Here is an 18072-nt window from a genome sequence, read left to right as displayed (position 1 = left end):
AAACTTCCAGGTTTTTTGTTGTTGTTTTTACTTTTGTTTTAGTATTAACAAAAAAATAGTGACAGCAACAGCTGAAGTGGCAGGAAGAATTCACCAACAAAAGGTAAATCTAGGGACTAGGTGGAAGGTTATTTTATACAATAATATGCCAGATCAAGCAGAAATACTAAACTACCAAAGCATGTTATCTTACCTGCATTATCATGGCCTATCTTGATTTTTTTCAGGTCTCCTATGTCGACAGACTCGACTGTAAACTCATCTATCTTCCCACGCTCAAATTTGTTCTTGTTAAGCTTTGAGGCCTTCAGGCTGACTATCCCTGTTGTGGCAATGCAAAAGGACATTGTTCAGCATGTGAAACAAATCCTCTGGGAATGTCAACAGTGGAACAATGGAAATGAATAAAATGTGAAAAACAGCTTTTCATCTTGAGATCTGAGCTCTGTCCTCCCGCCCTCTGAACCCAAACTGTATCCACATCACCACCCCAAAAAGCTCTTTTCTTCAGGGATCTGCTGGCAATGCCTCTGGGACTGTGCTGTTGGGCTGTGTTTATGGCTAGCAAGATGGGTGCTACCCATCAGCTCCCTGCCACTCTGACACGCATCAGTCCCCACACACAGCTCATCAGCTGATGAAATACTTCTGGGCCACTCAACGAGGCAGAGCAGGATTTCAGGAGCATTCTGATTCACTGCTGAGAAAAGCAAATCATTCACCACATTCACTACTCAGCAATGTAGTCCCAGGCAACTGTGCTGTTTCTATAATTGAAATTAAAGCCTTCAGACCAGCAGCTGGTGCAAATCAGCATCTCAGAGTTTGGCAATGATTTACAGCAGCTGCTGGTATGCTCCCAGATAATACTGTATATGCACAGACAGCGAGAACATGCAGTTGTCCTAAAAAGGATTGAGGAATCAGTTTTAAGGAAGAAAAAGAAACAACAACCTGTCTTTTCAAACAGTTATATCCACCAACGAGGTGCTATCTCTTTCCATCACATGGATCCATACCTGTATCATCTTTACTCCCATAAAGAGTGATGAAGACGTTGGCATCTGTTCCAGCATTCTTCTTGTCCCCAGTTTTCACTTTCACAATGTATGTCGTGGATTTAGCTGTCAGATAAAATATCTTAGTTTAAGAATGTGAAGTCTGAATAGGAACGAATGCTACTTTTCATTGCATGTGTATGTTTGGTTTCAGTTCTATTTTGACTGATTACAGCCCTATTGCAATCTCCATTTCCTGCCATATGCTGTGAGCAGAGCTATCTGGTTGCATGTCCTTCTACTGCTCTTTCACACTTTCTTTCACTCTTTCTTTCACTCTTCCTTTCACACTTTCACACCTGAAAACTTCATTGCTGGGGTTGAATTACAGCCCAGTGAATGTTAACAGGTATTGCCCTGTAGCACTGCTAATAATCTGGTTCCTTTCCAACCCCACACTGGAAGAAACACATTGCTAACATCTACCTTTCTGTTCCAGGCCCAGCGTTGCAAGAGACTGGCCATCATTTTCTGAATCTTTCTTTACAAATGCTTCATCCACTGGGACCAGCTCCCTGACAATTTGACCGTCATCTTCCTCAACTGCTAGCCAGCGCTGGCATGGGAAATAATACCTGCAAGAATGACAGCAGCATCCAGCACTTACACAGGGCTTCACAGGCTTTAACGACACAAATAAGCGCAGATCAGAAGCTGCTTTATGACAAAACATAAACAAGCAAAGAAACAAAAAATTTACCATGAACATTGCCCAAAGCTGAACAATACATCTGCTTCCACCCCTGAGCTTTGCTATTGTTTGCGAAAACTTAATGCATAAGCTGGTTAGTGAGCACTTACTGAAAAGTGCTGTTTTAAAGTGCTGTCAGCCCTGTATGACCAAATCCTTTACTTTTTACACTCAGAAGAATTTAAATAACTCAAGGAAACCTAGGATCTCTCAGGCATTTCATACTTAGGAAGAGTGGACCAATCTTGAGGTCCTTGTGAACAGTCCCACCCACCAACACACTGTGCATCTTGTAAACAAGTTCCCACTCAATGATAAGCTTGTATTTATGGTTTCCTAAAATACACTCCTCGTTCACCCAGCTGTCTGGGAGAACGTGGCCCCTTTTCCAACCATATGAAAAGGGTGCACTGGGCTGCTCACGTGGTGCTCTCCTTGAGGTCAACAATCTCTACCCTCTCCAGGAACCAGCTTGGGCTACTACCAGAGTTATCATGGCGGATCCGCAGCTTCTTCAGCTCACCCAGGTCAATGGCTTTGATGGTGAACACGTCCACCTGTGCAGGAGGCAGGAGGAAAATAACTCTTTTCCAGGAAGGGGGAAAGAGAGGCGTTAGCTGGGACAGCATAATTTGCTTGTAAGATGTTTGTAGGTTTCCCTACATTCCTAGGATTGATGTATTAAAATCACAAGAGTGCTGTTTGTTTCCCTTTAACACTTGTGCTTGACTTCTATGAGGCAGTGACAGCCACAGAACTGCTGAGCCTTTCCCTCCTTTCTTTACCTCATCCCATCCTCCACATAGGTTTAACTCTCCTAAATCTCATTACTTGTAGGGTGAGCATTTCCCCTAGTCTGAATCTGGAACTGGACATAAACACATTAACTCCACAGAAACTCCCCTCTGTGCCTCCATGTGCTTTATTTCAATCTGCAGATTTTTGTCATTTACCACAACCATGAGGCTCATTTATTAGCAGCATTAGTGTGACAGGATGGGCCCTGTTGTCATAACACTTTAAGCATCTTAACGTGATTAACTTGTTAGTAGATGTTGGGTTTCTACTCCCAGGAGCAGGGAATGTTACATTTGCAGCCTGGAGCTCTTCCCACTGAACGAAGAACTGTGTGCAGGTTGCAGTTTCACCCGTGCCAAGTTCATAAATCACAGCTAACAGCTTATTTAACAACCTTAGGCTTTTTTTTTTTTTTTTTTCCTAATTGCAAGTTTTTCCACTGCTGCTTATTGTCTCTGTGATTCTTTGATACTCAAAATTATTCCTTGAATGATTTCTGGCTACAATACTTGCTTGGTATTTCTTCATAAGAATTTTTTATGGCAAATATATAATCTATAGTGATGTTGTTTAATTGGATTGGATCGTAACCTGATTATAGCACACTGTGTGATACTGCTTTTATTCCTTGACTCATCAAGCAGAGCATTTGGAAGAGTATTTGCAATCTACACACTGATGTGCTTGAACTGCCACACACATGCTCTCCAATATCAATATAAAGTTTGTGGTTTTCAGGTATTCCCGACAGGAAGTGTTATTACCAGAATGCTTACAGGAAGAAGAGGAGAAAGGTAGCTCCAACGCAGAAAAATATTCAGCTTAATATCCAAGTTAATTTTCTCTGGAAAGTGTTTTGAGGTTATTTTACTTTAATAATCCTATTCAGAAATAAAACGCATCTGAGCATTAAGCTGAAAGAAGAAACCTACAGAGCCTTATAAGGCAGAGATGGTAAGGAATGTCTAGAATGACATCTGAGAGAGCTCTGCCAGCCTTCATCTTGCTCGAGTGAGTTGAGCTCATGCATTACCTGGCCCTTTTCAAACTTGTTGAGGTTATTGGACCTTTTCAGCTGGCGCTCACCCGTGTCTCCTCTTCCTATGCCATAGATGCTCAGGAAGACACTAGCGTCTGTCCCAGAACCCCACACAGTGCCAGTGAGAACATGGACTTCGTATGTGTTCTCTGCAAGTGAAATTGCAAAGGGAAATGTAAGAAGCCCAGAAATAGCTATATACCATCAGATCCTTGGCTCCCAAAGGTGCATGGCCCAAAAATATCAGGCCTATTGCATCTAAGAAAGGTTTTGTCTGGAGTGTGATAGAACATTTGCGCCTATCTTAAAACATGAGATGCACTATTTTTCTCTAGCCTTTGTCATTAGCTGTTTAAACAGTTAAGACCTGCTAAACTGCCAGCTTTATCCACACACATGCACATTCTGTCTGATATTTACCCTCCAGTTCAGATTCTCCGTCAGGCACCAGTTCAACCACAAGCTCCTTGTCTCCTTCATCTTTAGCTAGCCAGCGGTGTGCCACAAACGTATAGACATCCATTCCTTCTTCCACCTTTGTCTCCTCTTCTTCCTCCTCCTCAGACTTTTTCTTTTTCTTCTTTTTTTTATCAGACTCATCCATCTTTGTGGCGAGGCGCTTCAGTGTGACACTTTCCAGGAACCAGCCATCCCCAATGCCTTTCCCATCGTGGCCTATCCGAATCTTATAAATCTTGCCAACATCTGCAGCCTCTATCTGCCACCAAGGAAAAGTAGTACCCGATAGAATATTAGACATCTTCATTTCAAAAATGGACTCTTAAAAACATCACCTGAAACACCTGTCTGACTCAGAAAGCGAGAAGGTCATTTTAGAAAACAAGTTCACCATTAATTTCTCCTTCCTGTTCCATGTTTTCATACTTCCTGTTACCAAATCTCACTTGAACACTAGTGTCACTTGTTCAAGTGACACAAATCTCACTTGAACAGACTAATCTGAGGACATCCAGAACAACAAGGTAGAGATAGGAGCTGAATTCGTATTTACTGGCTCATTTCATTTTTCTTTTCACCAAAATTGTTTTCATATTGGCATTAAAAGTGAATATGTCAAATATCATAATAGCTCATGGGCTTCTTGGTGCCTGAAATAAATAAGATATATTCAATACCTAGCATGAGACATGAACCAGTCAGGAGCAATAACAAGAATGCAGAAGAGCAGTAAACTGTGCTCAGATGACCTGAACACCAGAAGAACACAGACTGTTCTACTTGCATCTGATCTGGAAAATGAGAAGAATATCTTCTCAGATTTTTTTTTTACTGCAGAGAGGATACAATCCATTCATTACTACAATGCATCAGCAGCAAGAGGCTACATAAAAGGGAAGGTTTCCATCTCTGCAGTCAATACAGGAGATAAAAAATGTTGGTTTAGATTATGTGTCTGTACTATTACCTAAGAAGTTGGATTGAAGGTTTTTACTCCATGCAATCCTTCAACAACCAATGACCTGTTTCTGATGACTGTTCATGCCAATAGGCAGTGTATATGTTATAAAACTTGCAAACATTTGCTTCAGGCTAAAATTTCCCAACTTGGCTTATAAAGTTTCAGTTCATAAGCATTTTTTTTTTTCCGTAGTAGATTTAAACAAAATCAATTGCACACAAGATGCTTATCAGAAAACTAAAATTGATCCAGCTGTCTTGGCATAAAGAATGTGTCTTTTTTTTTTTTTTTTGCTTTCCTCTTAGATTTGCTATAATCATCCCACACACTCTGTCCATATCTGACATTTCTGATCAGCATTTAGATCACAGTATCTTATTCTTGTCTACATCTGTCTGCAAAGATTCAAATCATGAAAGAGAAAGGTTTGTCAAATATTGCTTAACTGCTTCTGCCTTGCATTCCCAGAAGAAAAAAAAACAAAAACAAAAAAAAAGCGAAACCAAATTAAAAAATGGGCAGAACTTTAAAGACCAGCAATAAACATCCAAGGGAGAAAATAAACTGGGCTATGGAAACACCAGACTGTACATATGGCTTAATACACACCTGATAGTGGCTAATGGTTATTACTCACAAAATTGTTAGCTTTAATCCCCATTATTTCCTTTAAAATCAGAGAAACCTCACCTTAAAATTATAGAGAGTCTTAAGAAAGTGGGAGTTTATAAAATGTTTGTCTTCTTAAGTCCTAAAGAACTCCATAAAATTTGATGAACATCACTAACTCCATTCTATAAGGCAAGGAACTGGGGCAGGAGGTGATGAAATTAACTCAGAAACACCCGTCACAGAACTGTGGAAAAGACTGAAACAAAGTCACCCCGTTAACCTGTATCAATGGGATGGACACCTCAATTCCTATGGATCCAAGCAAGTAGATAAAGTGCTTAACTTTAGTGATGAAATGGATTCCAGTTTTGTGGGACTGCAAATTCAGAGACCTCAAGCCTCTGCAGTGCTGAGCCCTGCTCTGTTAGCACATACAGCAGATGAGTCTTCGTTCTCCTTCCATCTGGTCTCTGTCCTTTGCTGTCTAGGTGTTGGTGACTCTTGAGGTTACAACACTACAGAAGGATATGACTCTGATATACCCTGACATCACAACTTGTCTCCACTCTGAGTGAGAACACAGACCATTCTTTTGCCCCAAACTTTGATTTCTATGGAAAGAGAAAGAAAACCCAAGCATGAAGACAAGCTATAAGAGGATGATGGCCATACATAGCCAAGATCCCATTTAGGAGAGGATGCCCAGTCACCTAGTGGTGGCCAGCCTTGTTGGCTCAGACACTCCTGCTGGGTTAGCCAGATCTCAGCCCACACACTGCCTATGCTGAGTTCCTCAGAAAGAGGTATGGTCACTGATGTAAAGACCTAAATATTTTCCAGACCAATAGATGGTGGAGCAAGCTGTGCACCTCAGGCATTAAAAATATACAGTACATGTCTAGTGCTACAGGTAGTAAAATCTGTGGGACAGTTGTACATTTGCATAACTTATGGAAGCAAATCTTTGTAGAATCGGGTCAAGAAACACACCTGTCATAAATGGGATGGGTGGTTAGAAGCAGGGATGAAATTGCTTATACTTTATTTTCTTTATCCCAACTGAATAGGGACAATAAATCAGTTCAGGCATTAAATATAAGTTTATGATCTTTTGAAGTCTAATGTAATTGTCTCCTTTTGAATGTAAAGGTAAAAAAAGCAGCTACAGGGCTAAATCCTTCAATAAAACATTTGCTATCAACTCCTCAGAATAAAAGAAGTTGCTCTATGAAATATAAAAGCCCTCAAAAAGATGAATAAAGGTCAGAAGAGGCAAGCAGAGTTGGCAATTTTGTTAAGCCCAATTATCTTGCTGACTGGGCCAATTATTCTTTTGATATTTGAATGTTGGCTGGTCATTTCTTTCCCCCCCCTAGAAGCAGAAAAGACTGTATTCATACCTTGAAGATGTCTGTGGCTCCCCGTTCGAAGTTGTTCGATCTGTTTTCCAGGATGATCAATTCAGTTTTGCCAGTCTCGCCATAAATCTGCATGAAGACCTTGGCGTTGGTGCCTGCAGCTCGCACGTCTCCAGTAACTACAGACACTTCATAGTTTATCACTAGTCCAAAAATAAATCAGGTAAATCAGCAGAGAAGTTCAGATACAATGCTCCTGAGAGCCGAGGTTCAAAATCAAATTACCCTGTACAAACAAATGGTCACTTAGCTGAGGTGGCTGTTCTTACTCTTCCCCAAGACAAATATGAGATAGCACAACACTTCATTGAGAAAAAAAACCTAATAGTTTTCACTTTATACTGTCAAGTAGTGTCAGGGAGCTGCAAAACAGAGCCTTAAAAGGGAATTCCATTTCTTTTCCATTCCATTCCAATTAACTACTGAGTGGTTAAATAATGCCAAGAATATAATAATAGAGAGTGAGTTTCACAGAACAGAGGAAAAGCACATTTTCTCATAATTTCTAGGCAAGTTTTAAGCTTTAAAAGAAAGCAAATTTTCTGCAAAGAGTCAAATGGACAGTAGGAATTTGGTTCACAAGTATTAAACTGTGGGGTAATACAGGCAGGATAGGGTGTGTGTTTGTGCAGGACTTGGGCAGCAAAGCACGTAATGGCAAAAAAAGCAAAGCCTGTTGGTATTGGTAATAAAGGCCAAGAACTGTGGATGCACTAATGTTTTTCCAAGTCTTTCAGGAAAAAAAAAATAAAGAAAGAAAAATGACAACAACAAAAACTCAACAGCAGAATGATTTACCTTCTTCTTGAGGTAAGGCCCTTGGGACAGGAACTTTCTGATGCCTGTCCTGGTCCTTAACAACACTACTAATACAAATTTAATCCTATCTATGTAAAGGAGCACGCATTTCTCAATCTTCTCTCACATTTCTCAATGGGCAAAATCTCACTTGGGTAGACCTCCACTTCCACCCTGCCATCAGCCTCGTCTTTGTCAAGCCATCGGTTGCAGGGGAACATGTACTGCCTTCCCTGGACTGGAACCGTGATCTGGACACTGGCCAGGAACCATCCAGACCGGAGACCCACATTATCATGTCCAATTAGTATTCGATTGATCTTAAAAAAAAAATAGACAAGAAGCCATGAGAGCAGAAAGAAACAAAATGAAGTTTACTTACAGCATTGAAATCTACTTCTCCTGGCAGCCTACTCTTCCACACAAATCATTTCTGTATGTATTTGAAAATAAACTTGAAATAGTCACTTCACAGGCCAGCACGTAGACTGCTAAAGCAGCTGTCTAAACCAAACGTATTTCTTAATGTTAGACCTTTTTACAACCCTTTGCTACATACTGATCCTGAATTCAGCCACTTGCACAAAGCACACTGCCACCTGCAATTAATTCTTACCTTCCCAATATCCATTGTATCTATAGTAAACTCATCCACGCGGCCACGTTCAAAATAATTGCCTAGATCGTTGTCAGAGACCAAGAGAGTCTCCTTGCTGGTGTCAGCTTTTTCACCATAGAGTTTGATGAAAACTTTGGAGTCTGAGCTGGCTCCGGGGATGTCTCCTGTCTTCACACTGATGTGATAACTGACATCTGAAGTAAGATTCATGTACAAAATACAGATGTGTGAGTGGCATTTCCAGCCAGGCAAGCCACCCAAGGTGACTGTTACACCTTAGATATATACAACAACACGTAACAGAGACAGCAGTTAGGCTAATAAACAGAAAAATATTTTCCTTCCCCTCACAGTTAGACAATTACCAAGTCATAAGAATGAGGTCAGGAAAGTGGGGTGATTTCACTGTTTTTTTATATTTGCAATTTAATTCAATAGCTTTAATTCTTCATTCTAAATAAAAACTTGCTTCTATGTACAAACTTTCTTCTGTACAAAAACTTTCTTATAAAAACAGAAAGCATCTCAAGCAGAGAACAGTGTTTTTTAAAGAAAATTGCAGTATTGGAGCCCTAGATCTCCAGAAAAGGGCAGTGTAATATTCTGGCATTTTTCTCTGGGAATGCAGTACTTAACTGGTGGATTTTTCTCTGTAACAGGAGTGGCAATTCAAGATTGCTCAGAGAAAGCACACACATACACAAAATCCTGTAGCAGTTCTGTAACAAATTGCAAAATTAAAAATCAGACTTCCTTTCTACACACATAACGTTGCAATTATCTTCTTTAATGCAAATTAATTCCACACATAAACTAGGAATTAAGGGTCAGAGGCATTTCCTCTGAGTGACCTACAGCTTGCTGCAAAAGAATGGTAAAATAAAGCCCAGCAGATTTGCTGTGAACTACCATGAATTATTAAGTAGAGTAAAACAAGTAATTAGGTGCACACACATCTCAAACCCATACCTATTTTTACAGGCTAAACTCACTTTTTAGCAATGGTGACTCTCCAGCAGGCACTAATTCTCGGACAATCTGACCATCATCCTCATTTTTGTCAAGCCATCTGGGTTACAAACAGAAGCAAGTTATCTTGGAATGATTAGGATCTGTCAGGCCTCTTACGATCCAGCCTGGCTCCGCACACATTAAAGCTCCACACCACTGTCAAAACGATCTCTGTTAGATCTGCAGGAGCCTGACTGGATTCTACAGCAGCCACACTTCAAACTACAGAGGTTGGTCCTCACTGTGGTGCTGTGCTTTGATGGTGCCTGAGAGGTGAAGTAAGGACAGAAGAGTAGAAAAAACTGTGGGGAAGACTGGGAAAATGATGTCAGGAATGGAGTAAGGGTGAAGTGCAAGGAGAGCATTAGAGGAGCATGATGAGACATCAAGTCCTAAAAGAAAAAGACTTTACATTAATTGATATTTTGGGTCTGGGGAATGAATTTTACCTGGTAGGACTGGTCCTTAATGCCCTTCTGTCATGTAGTTCTTGATGCTGGCTAAGGATTCACATCCTTGGACACGTATCCAAATGTTATGGGATCACATCATCCCAAAAAGACAAGGTTCTTCTGTATACTCGGAAGACCAAATAAAATGAACTCAATCATCCCAGGACCACTGAACTCAGCATGGCTTTCGGGAAAGCAGAAGCCATAAGCTAGAATAAACTTCTGCTCTCTTGATGCTGTTCTTTGTGCCCTGAAAACTGCGGTTTCTGCTGCCAGTGTACATGCTGTTCATTTTTTTTACCTTCACCATTGCTGATGTTTTAGGGATGGAGGGGGGACAATCACCCTTTTCCACCAACCTGGCAGGATGCAAACGTGTTCCACAAGAAACAGATCTCTGTGTACAGCGTAGTATCAGCAGCAAGGAAGGACAAGAATAATGCATCCAATAAAGGAGGATGTGTCCCTAGGTAAATAATTTCTACCAACATTGGCAGCTATGGATGGCAAGGAGAGGAGTTTGCTTTGGACTGGAAATGGAGGATTGTCAGCAGAACTGGCTTAAGGCAGTGGCTCATTAGGTTCTTTCAGCAATGAGAATAGCATCATTTTCTCAAGAAGATGACTTTAACTAGTGACAGAGGAAGTATTTGGATGAACAATGCTACTGTATTCCTTCTCTTCAGCACGTGCTGCAATATGCTAAATTTACTCCAACCTATTTCCAATAGCATATCACTGAGCAGCAGACTGCAACCAGGGGTTTATAGTCTTCCTCTGAACTCAAATGGATTGACACATTATAAATACTTCAGGCAACAGAAAATGGAATTTTTCAGCATAGTTCTATCATATTCCTTGTACAAAAGACCTGTCAAAATATTCTTTCATTTTACCAGAGTTGCTTAGTTTCTATACAGTTTCAGTGCATGTAATTCACATGCCACTACAGATTCTGCAAGGGCATATAAAGAACTTAGTTTTTAAAAACATTATATGTCCAATCACCCAAAGTGGGCAGAAATGTTACATGAAGGACACTCTAGCATGAATGTCTAGAGGACCAGAGAGTCATGGATGCTCTAAAAAAATTAGAATGGTATCATTTGAAGTCTTGCAGATGACAGCCTGTGTGCAACCAGAATGATTAGCAGATCCAGACGAATTCATAGAATCATAGAATCCAATTAAGGTTGGAAAAGGCTGCTAAGATCATCAAGTCTAGCAGTCAACCCATCACTGTCATGCCCACAAAACCATGTCACTCAGTGTGACAAATTCAGACACACGTGCATCTTTGTGTAGGTCTTCAAATACAGTGTATATACACAGATGTGTACAAAGTAGATTTTGAAGTGTATTCAGTGAAACTTGAGGAATTTTCTCTGGATCCTTGGTATGATGAGCACTTTGGCATCTGAGTGAATAAATGTTCTTTCATAGGGGTTTCCTAGTGCATCATTCATTCATGGCCTGCCTGTTGTTCTTTGGGGAATTAATTATGTTCTCTTTTACTGGAGAAAAAATGGGACGTTGCAGTCCATATGCTTAGAAAAAAATGTAACTAAGTATTACTGAAGAGTTCAGTAAAACTGTAATAATTTATAGCATGTGAAATTGTATCCTATCATGAACTCATGACTACATGATTGAAAATTCATTTTGGTCTGGGATATAAATATTATGAAAAATAGGCTATTATAGAGAATGTCAGCTAGTCCATTCCTGGACTTCCATAGAGGATTTGAGGTTCAGCTCCAACAGTCATGGGTATTATAGTCTCATGAGGTCACAAAGGAGGAATAATACTGCAGTGCACCCAAATGAGGTACTAGTAATTACACAAATAACACTTGGAGAAGTTGTATTTTCTCCATACATGCAAACATCAAATGACCATTTTAAATATCACTGACTCCAAAAAGAGCTACAAGCCATTCTCTTTGAAGCCAACTGTTTTAAGAGTTTGAAAGCACAGGCCTGGGAGTCATCATTTCTGGCTGCTCATCCTGAGCCTGACACAAATTCACAATTAATCCACTTATCTTCTCTTCATCTCCTTTGGCTCCCTTTAAGACAAAGTTCTCCTAGAGCTATTATGACTATTCGGTTATAGATGTTCCTATAGAGTCATAAAAAAAAACAAAAAACAACAACCCAACTTTCAAATCAACAGACAAAACATAACCATGTGTATGAATAGTATGAATATATATAAAACTACAACAGAGATTTCAGTGTGTTACATGCGATGAAGATCTATATGGATGTCATATGGGCATCAGATGTAGTCTAAGCAAACTGCTTAGCCAGCTGCTAATCATAACATCTGCTCTCCACATGCCAGAACAGCCTAGTTTTTACAAAGGTAAGGAGCATCAGGAGCTCTCTGCACAGGTGAGATGTGTTCCTGCTGGAAGGTATTTTGTCCTTTAGCTGACTTTCAGCAGCAGCTCAAAGTCAGTAAAGAGTCTTTCAGTAAGGGCACAGCAACAAGAGGTTACAGGAGTTAAAGTTAGTCACATCTTGGAGATGGAGGCAATGAAAACATCAGCATGTCCACTGGCTGGCCTCAGATTAGCCAAGCAGAAATGCAAGTGTCCCCGGGATGGAGTCTGGCTTACTCTGCCTAACTAACCTCACTGCACAGGCTCATTAAGAGAAGGCTGCTCTTCTTTGCCAAGCCTTCTTCAACACCTTGGCTCTGAAGAAGCAAGCAAAGAAGGTCCTTCCAAGCATCTGCCAAAGCAGTGGGGATACAAGCTGTCCTTGGCCCACAGGACTGGAGGGGAACCTCCAAATGCTGCAGGTCACGGAGATACTTATCTTTCACACGGAGGATGCAGTGGGTGAGCACCTTCTCCCTCAGATATCTCGACTCCATGACGACACCCGTATTCTGCGATGATGCCCCTGTCTCTCAAGAGACACAGGCACCAAAGATAGAGATAGGGAGCAGCTTTCCCTGTGTTTGGAGGCGATCAGTCATGTTACCTTCTTAATCTGAGGGGAAGAGATAATGCTGGCACAAGGACAGCAAATGAAGCCACATGAATGGTACTGATCTCACTCGGAAATAAGAGACTCTGAGAAAGGTAGGAAGAGTGGAATTCCTTCCGTTATGACTTGAAGTATGAATGCACCCCACATATTTTGGAGTTAAGACATTGGATTTTTTTTCTCCCTCCCTTTATGGGCCCTGGCCTGAGAGCAACACCCTGTGGACTCTGCTTCTTCTGAACCAAACCAATTAACCTCAAGGATACGGGGTCAACATTCCAAGCTGAGGGTGGATGTGGTAACAACCAATTAAGGAGAAAAAAAAAATCAAAACAAAACCTCTAAAATGAGCCAGCTGCATAATGCAGTTAGGCAGAGAAATACTTTTGAAGAGCCTCAGCAGCACGACTCTTCACGTAGACACTGCATGCCCAACTGAAAACCTGTCTAGGGTTTGTTGCTTAACTCAGTGAAATGTGTGCTTGCTAAATATGCAACAAAAGGCAGCAATGGCATAAAACTATTGTCTGTTCTTTGATGAGGGAGAGGCCAGCTTGCTTTGCACAGCCACAATGACATTCACCTGGTGCTCAGTGCTCTATCTCCAGTGTATGTGCTGTCTGACGTGGCACGGCTTAGCAATGCAGGGGGGCTGGAGCTAGCTCCTGGTTTAAATTAGACTGACTCCCCTGATTACAGTGGTGTTCTTCCTGATTCATAGTGGCAAGAGACAAGTAATCAGCTTAGTGATTTTACCCTTGTTTGCAATTTAAGAATAATCGTGCTTGCATTTTACAATTTCAGTTGTCCCCCTGGAGAAAGCTTTTTAGAACAGCCTACTTGCTGCTGTTAAGTGAAGCTCAGTGGATTTCCATTCTACTGGGTGGACTTTCTTCAAGGGCATGTGGAACTGTACAGGACATTGAACTACCCTGAATGCTTGTTTTATTTTCAGCCAGTCATCTCTGGTTTGTGCCAGGATGTGGAAGCAGACCTCAGTCAGCGCCAGGACAATGTTGTACCTGGGTTACCCATGGGCAGCCTCACTATCACACATTTCCTTTGGCCATTTGGTTGGCTGAGAAAGAGAATAATACACTTATAGCTCACTCATAGGCCTGACTTACAACCCTTTGCTCTATGACTATCTCTCTATTCCTGATGTGGATTTCCCTTCATGCAAGAAGCTCGCAAGATGGCAGTAGAATGATTTTATATTCTACCAATACGAAAAAACACCCATCCCATTATTCCTGGAAAGATGGGATGTGCATGTGAGGGAACAGAACTTTGTCCCACACATGCTATACAACCAACAATATGCAGCAGATTGCAGAGCACGTTTCTGCAATAGGCAATTGTCATGACACTGGATATGGGAGTGGAAGGTTGCATTTTGCCTTTTGGAAATTTCCAATAGTACTGAGCTGATTGATGAAAAGTTCACAGTTCTGCTATTCAGACTGCTATTCACTTGGTAAGGGGAGTTAACAGCATCTTAAAACCTCCCAATCCACACCCTTTGCTTTCAGGCTCAGCAAAAAAAACAAATGAACGCATAAATAAAAAGGATTAAGCTGTGCTCGGAAAAATTCCAGCCTTGGAATAATAGCAAGGATCTTCAAAGTCTGGCAAATGCATAGCTGGAGGCATGATTAGCAAGCACAAGCATTGTTTCCAGTACCTGTAGCAGGGGAATTCCACAGCCTCGCTTTCTGGCTGTCCTTCTTCCCTCACTATCACTTTGGCAAGGTACCAGCCACTGCTTCCTCCTTTGCCATCATGCCCTATCCTCACCCTCCTCACCTGCTTCAGTGTTACTGCTTCAACGAAGAATTCATCAGCCTTTGAGAGGGAGAAAAACAAAAAGGTAAGGTAATATTTTTCCCTAAAAACAAGCAGGAAACTCAAATTTATTACTGCAACCAAACCAACATCATGAGCATGCTGCAAGATAATTCCTCACACGATGAAGGACTAAGTGCAAATCAATTTACCAAAAACTGAAAGCTGGAATACTGTGATAGAAGTAGAATATTAGATTCATAAATGTATGATCTCCAAACATTTGAAATCTCCCATGTCACTGCTTGCCCTCCACAACTGTAAAATTCAAACAGACAAACAAATTTGATTATTGAGGAGTTCACACAGGCAGGAAATCCTGTTTCAAACTCTTGCTCGTCAGCTTTCTGGGAGAGCCTGGGCACGTCACTCTAGACAACTGTTCTGGTGGATGATGATGTTCAATCGGGGAAGAGTAATCATTAACGCAACCCTCACTGCTTCTATTATTCAGGACTCAAAATTAAGACAACTGAAAAGACAGCTCCAGTTTTCATTGTTAATGATGGGCTTCCATAAACATGTAAGTGTTAGCTGCAAACTCAAAACTGCTGCATGAGGATTTAAGTTATCAAAAGCTCACTGCCTCAGTCTTAGTCAATACACTCTGATGTTCATCTTACTTACTAATAGCTGATACAAATTAATGAGAAGTAAGTGGAAGGAACTGCAGCAGGGCAAACGTCTAATTTAAAGGCATCTTTAAATTCTGCCTTCTATACAGGCTGTTAATTTGCATGTGCAAGCAAACTTTTCAAGTTAAATTAGTAATCAGGTGCTATTGGTTTTTAAGAGTTGTAAATTAAAGACCACCTTGACTAAGCCATGCTTCTTCTTAACACAGCATTTGAGTTAATCAATGTAGATATAAAGACTCCTAAACGTATGAGCTCTTAAGTTTGTCAGGATCAATCTTCAAATAACTTCCAATTCACTCACCAGCTTTCAGCTCCACATGCCAAAAGAACACTTATTCATTATCAGATTCCATTTTGCTTTATATTGTCTGGATACTATTAATCACACTGAACAGCTTTCCTGAAATACTCTTCCTATCTTCCTTTGTTTATTTCATGCAAGTTACCCTACAGCTCATCTCAGTGGGAGTTAAAAAAAAAAAAAATTATCTGTGTTTAAAATATCTTTTCTCTTCTCTTCTGTGAACCAAACGTTTCTCTGAAACTCCACCAAAGGTCTTCAAACCAATATAAAAATGTGACTCATTGTGCTAAAGTTTGAACAGAATAAGACTTTCCCATTTGACATAATGACTCCCCTTTGCAGTTTGAACCATCTTTTTAAAAAATAATAATTTTTAAAAAGTAATTATACAGATGCACAAGCAAAAATACAGTGTTTGTGATGTCTTCGCCCACAGACCTCTATATCAGAAGCAGAATGAACTTTACGACTACGTAAATGCCATGTGTCACCAGACAGGCTTTACCAAGACAAGATAAACCTGATGAAAATTCTTTTCAAGTCTACAAAACACAGCATTCTCTGGGAAGAACTGGAAATTTGGAACACTCAAAGGCAAATCCGAAGAATTAATGTATATTTAAGAAGCCTAAATCCAATGGTTAGTATTGAAAATCTGACCTCATTTTATCTTCGTTTTCTTTCCTTTCCCAATTCTCAATCAAATGACGCAGAAGCCAGAAAAATTACAGTTTTGTGATCAGATTTTCAAACTGTCCTCCACAGGAGGCTGAGTATATTTCACTGATTTAAATCCAACCCTAATCATCCAAAGCATGTCTCATAATGGAACATATTAAGCAGGCTGACCTCATAAATCAGATCTGCATATTATTTGCTTGTTAATGCAGCAAGGACTTTGGCTTCAGGTTGACCTCTTCATTATTTCCAGCTTTCAGAACAGGCTCAACTTTCCCGGAGGATGGAAGTATTTCCAGACTGCTTTCCCAGTCTGAAGATGCAACTCTGAGCTCAGGAGCAAACTAGGACATTTATGTATGAAAATAGCATTGCCATGAAAGGGCACACTGCCCCTGACCTCCAAATGCAACCAGTTCTGGTACTCCGTGTCTATGATTTCTTTCCCCCTACAGCTCTTAGACGAAACAGCAGGGAAATCAGCCAAGTTTGCAAAAACACCTACAGACCATCACACATTCTAACTGGCACTTTCCAGCCCATCTTAAGGAGATGCTGTTTGAACTTACGTTGCCTTTTTCAAACTTATTGACGTTGTTTATGCATTTGTAGAGGACGCGGTCTCCCGTGTCCCCCTGGTCGCCGATGAGGCAGACAAAGACGTTGGCATCCGTGCCGCTGCCACTTACCATCCCCGTGCAAACCGTCACTCGGTATTTTATCACTGTGGAGGCATAAAGTAATACAGTAATTTCAACAACCTCATTAATCGCCGTTTAAATTGACTGTGTTTTGCAAAAAGTCGCGATTAATTTTAAGAGTTTGCTCTTTCAGCTGGTAGTTCTGCACGTGCATTGGCTCTTGCACTTCCACGTTATCACTAAGATAAGAAGAGGCCTGAAATATTAAGAGAACCTACAAAACTGTTCTGAAGTAATATATGTAGTTACACTCATTTGGTAAACCTCACAGTCTGGGATGTGTGGCTACATTGGAATCTGGCCATGGTTCTGCCATACCCAGGGACAACGTAACAGCCTCTATAGGGAAGACCTTTGTTTTGATATGCAAGAGCATGGCAGAAGGAGAGTTAAAAAGAACCAAATGGTCTGGCATGTAAGGAGTGGATGATTTATGCTGACTGCATTGAGATGGACAAGCCCAGCTGGCCTCATCTCCTTGGGCCTCTTGGAGTATGACAGGCTGGGTCATACCTTGTCTCCTTGTCACCTCTGAGACTTTTCTTTAGAATCACAGAATCATAAAGGTTTGAAAAGACCACTGAGGTCATCACTTCCAACCAGCAACTCATCACCACCTTGCCCACTAAACCATGTTTCCAGGTTGAGGCCACAACTAAGGCCTCCTATGCTATATAAAAAAGCATTTCCAGATAGAATTTCAACATGAAAATTCAGCCCAAAGACATTCATGGAAAGGAGACAAACAGCAGCTCTGGACTATTCTAACATCTTCCCTGTGAGACTGTGCATGCAAGGAGCTTGCAGCACTTTGTTAATGTTAATAGATTAAACCTTAACAATTAGGGCAGTAAGAACACATCCTTAACAGCATCACTGAGTTTAGGAGAGGTGCAGAGATTCTTCATAGAATCATACAAGTTATACAAGTTATACATACAAGTGACCTTTAAAGGTCGTCTGCTCCAAGCCCCCTGCAGTGCACAGGGA

At 40.8% G+C, this 18072-nt stretch overlaps 1 protein-coding gene across 1 annotated transcript in view; it reads right to left on the bottom strand.

Annotated features, from left to right (window-relative positions):
* Window positions 1-18072, bottom strand: part of LOXHD1 (lipoxygenase homology PLAT domains 1) — a 124101-nt gene that overhangs the window by 59083 nt on the left and 46946 nt on the right. Inside the window, exons 13-25 of the mRNA XM_048931717.1 lie at window positions 16951-17105; window positions 14601-14761; window positions 9446-9522; window positions 8451-8647; window positions 7962-8154; window positions 7019-7179; window positions 4200-4304; window positions 4007-4142; window positions 3581-3735; window positions 2173-2306; window positions 1485-1633; window positions 1020-1124; window positions 194-322 (exon numbers count right to left, since the gene is read on the bottom strand). Of these exons, the coding sequence (XP_048787674.1) occupies window positions 194-322; window positions 1020-1124; window positions 1485-1633; window positions 2173-2306; window positions 3581-3735; window positions 4007-4142; window positions 4200-4304; window positions 7019-7179; window positions 7962-8154; window positions 8451-8647; window positions 9446-9522; window positions 14601-14761; window positions 16951-17105 (1857 nt within the window). The remainder of the gene's footprint in view (window positions 1-193; window positions 323-1019; window positions 1125-1484; window positions 1634-2172; window positions 2307-3580; window positions 3736-4006; window positions 4143-4199; window positions 4305-7018; window positions 7180-7961; window positions 8155-8450; window positions 8648-9445; window positions 9523-14600; window positions 14762-16950; window positions 17106-18072) is intronic.

This window comes from Lagopus muta, chromosome Z (assembly GCF_023343835.1).
Source record: "Lagopus muta isolate bLagMut1 chromosome Z, bLagMut1 primary, whole genome shotgun sequence".
Taxonomy (NCBI): Eukaryota; Metazoa; Chordata; class Aves; order Galliformes; family Phasianidae; genus Lagopus; species Lagopus muta.
The sequence above is the reverse complement of the archived record's forward strand: the minus strand, read 5'-3'. Positions and strand labels throughout refer to the sequence as shown.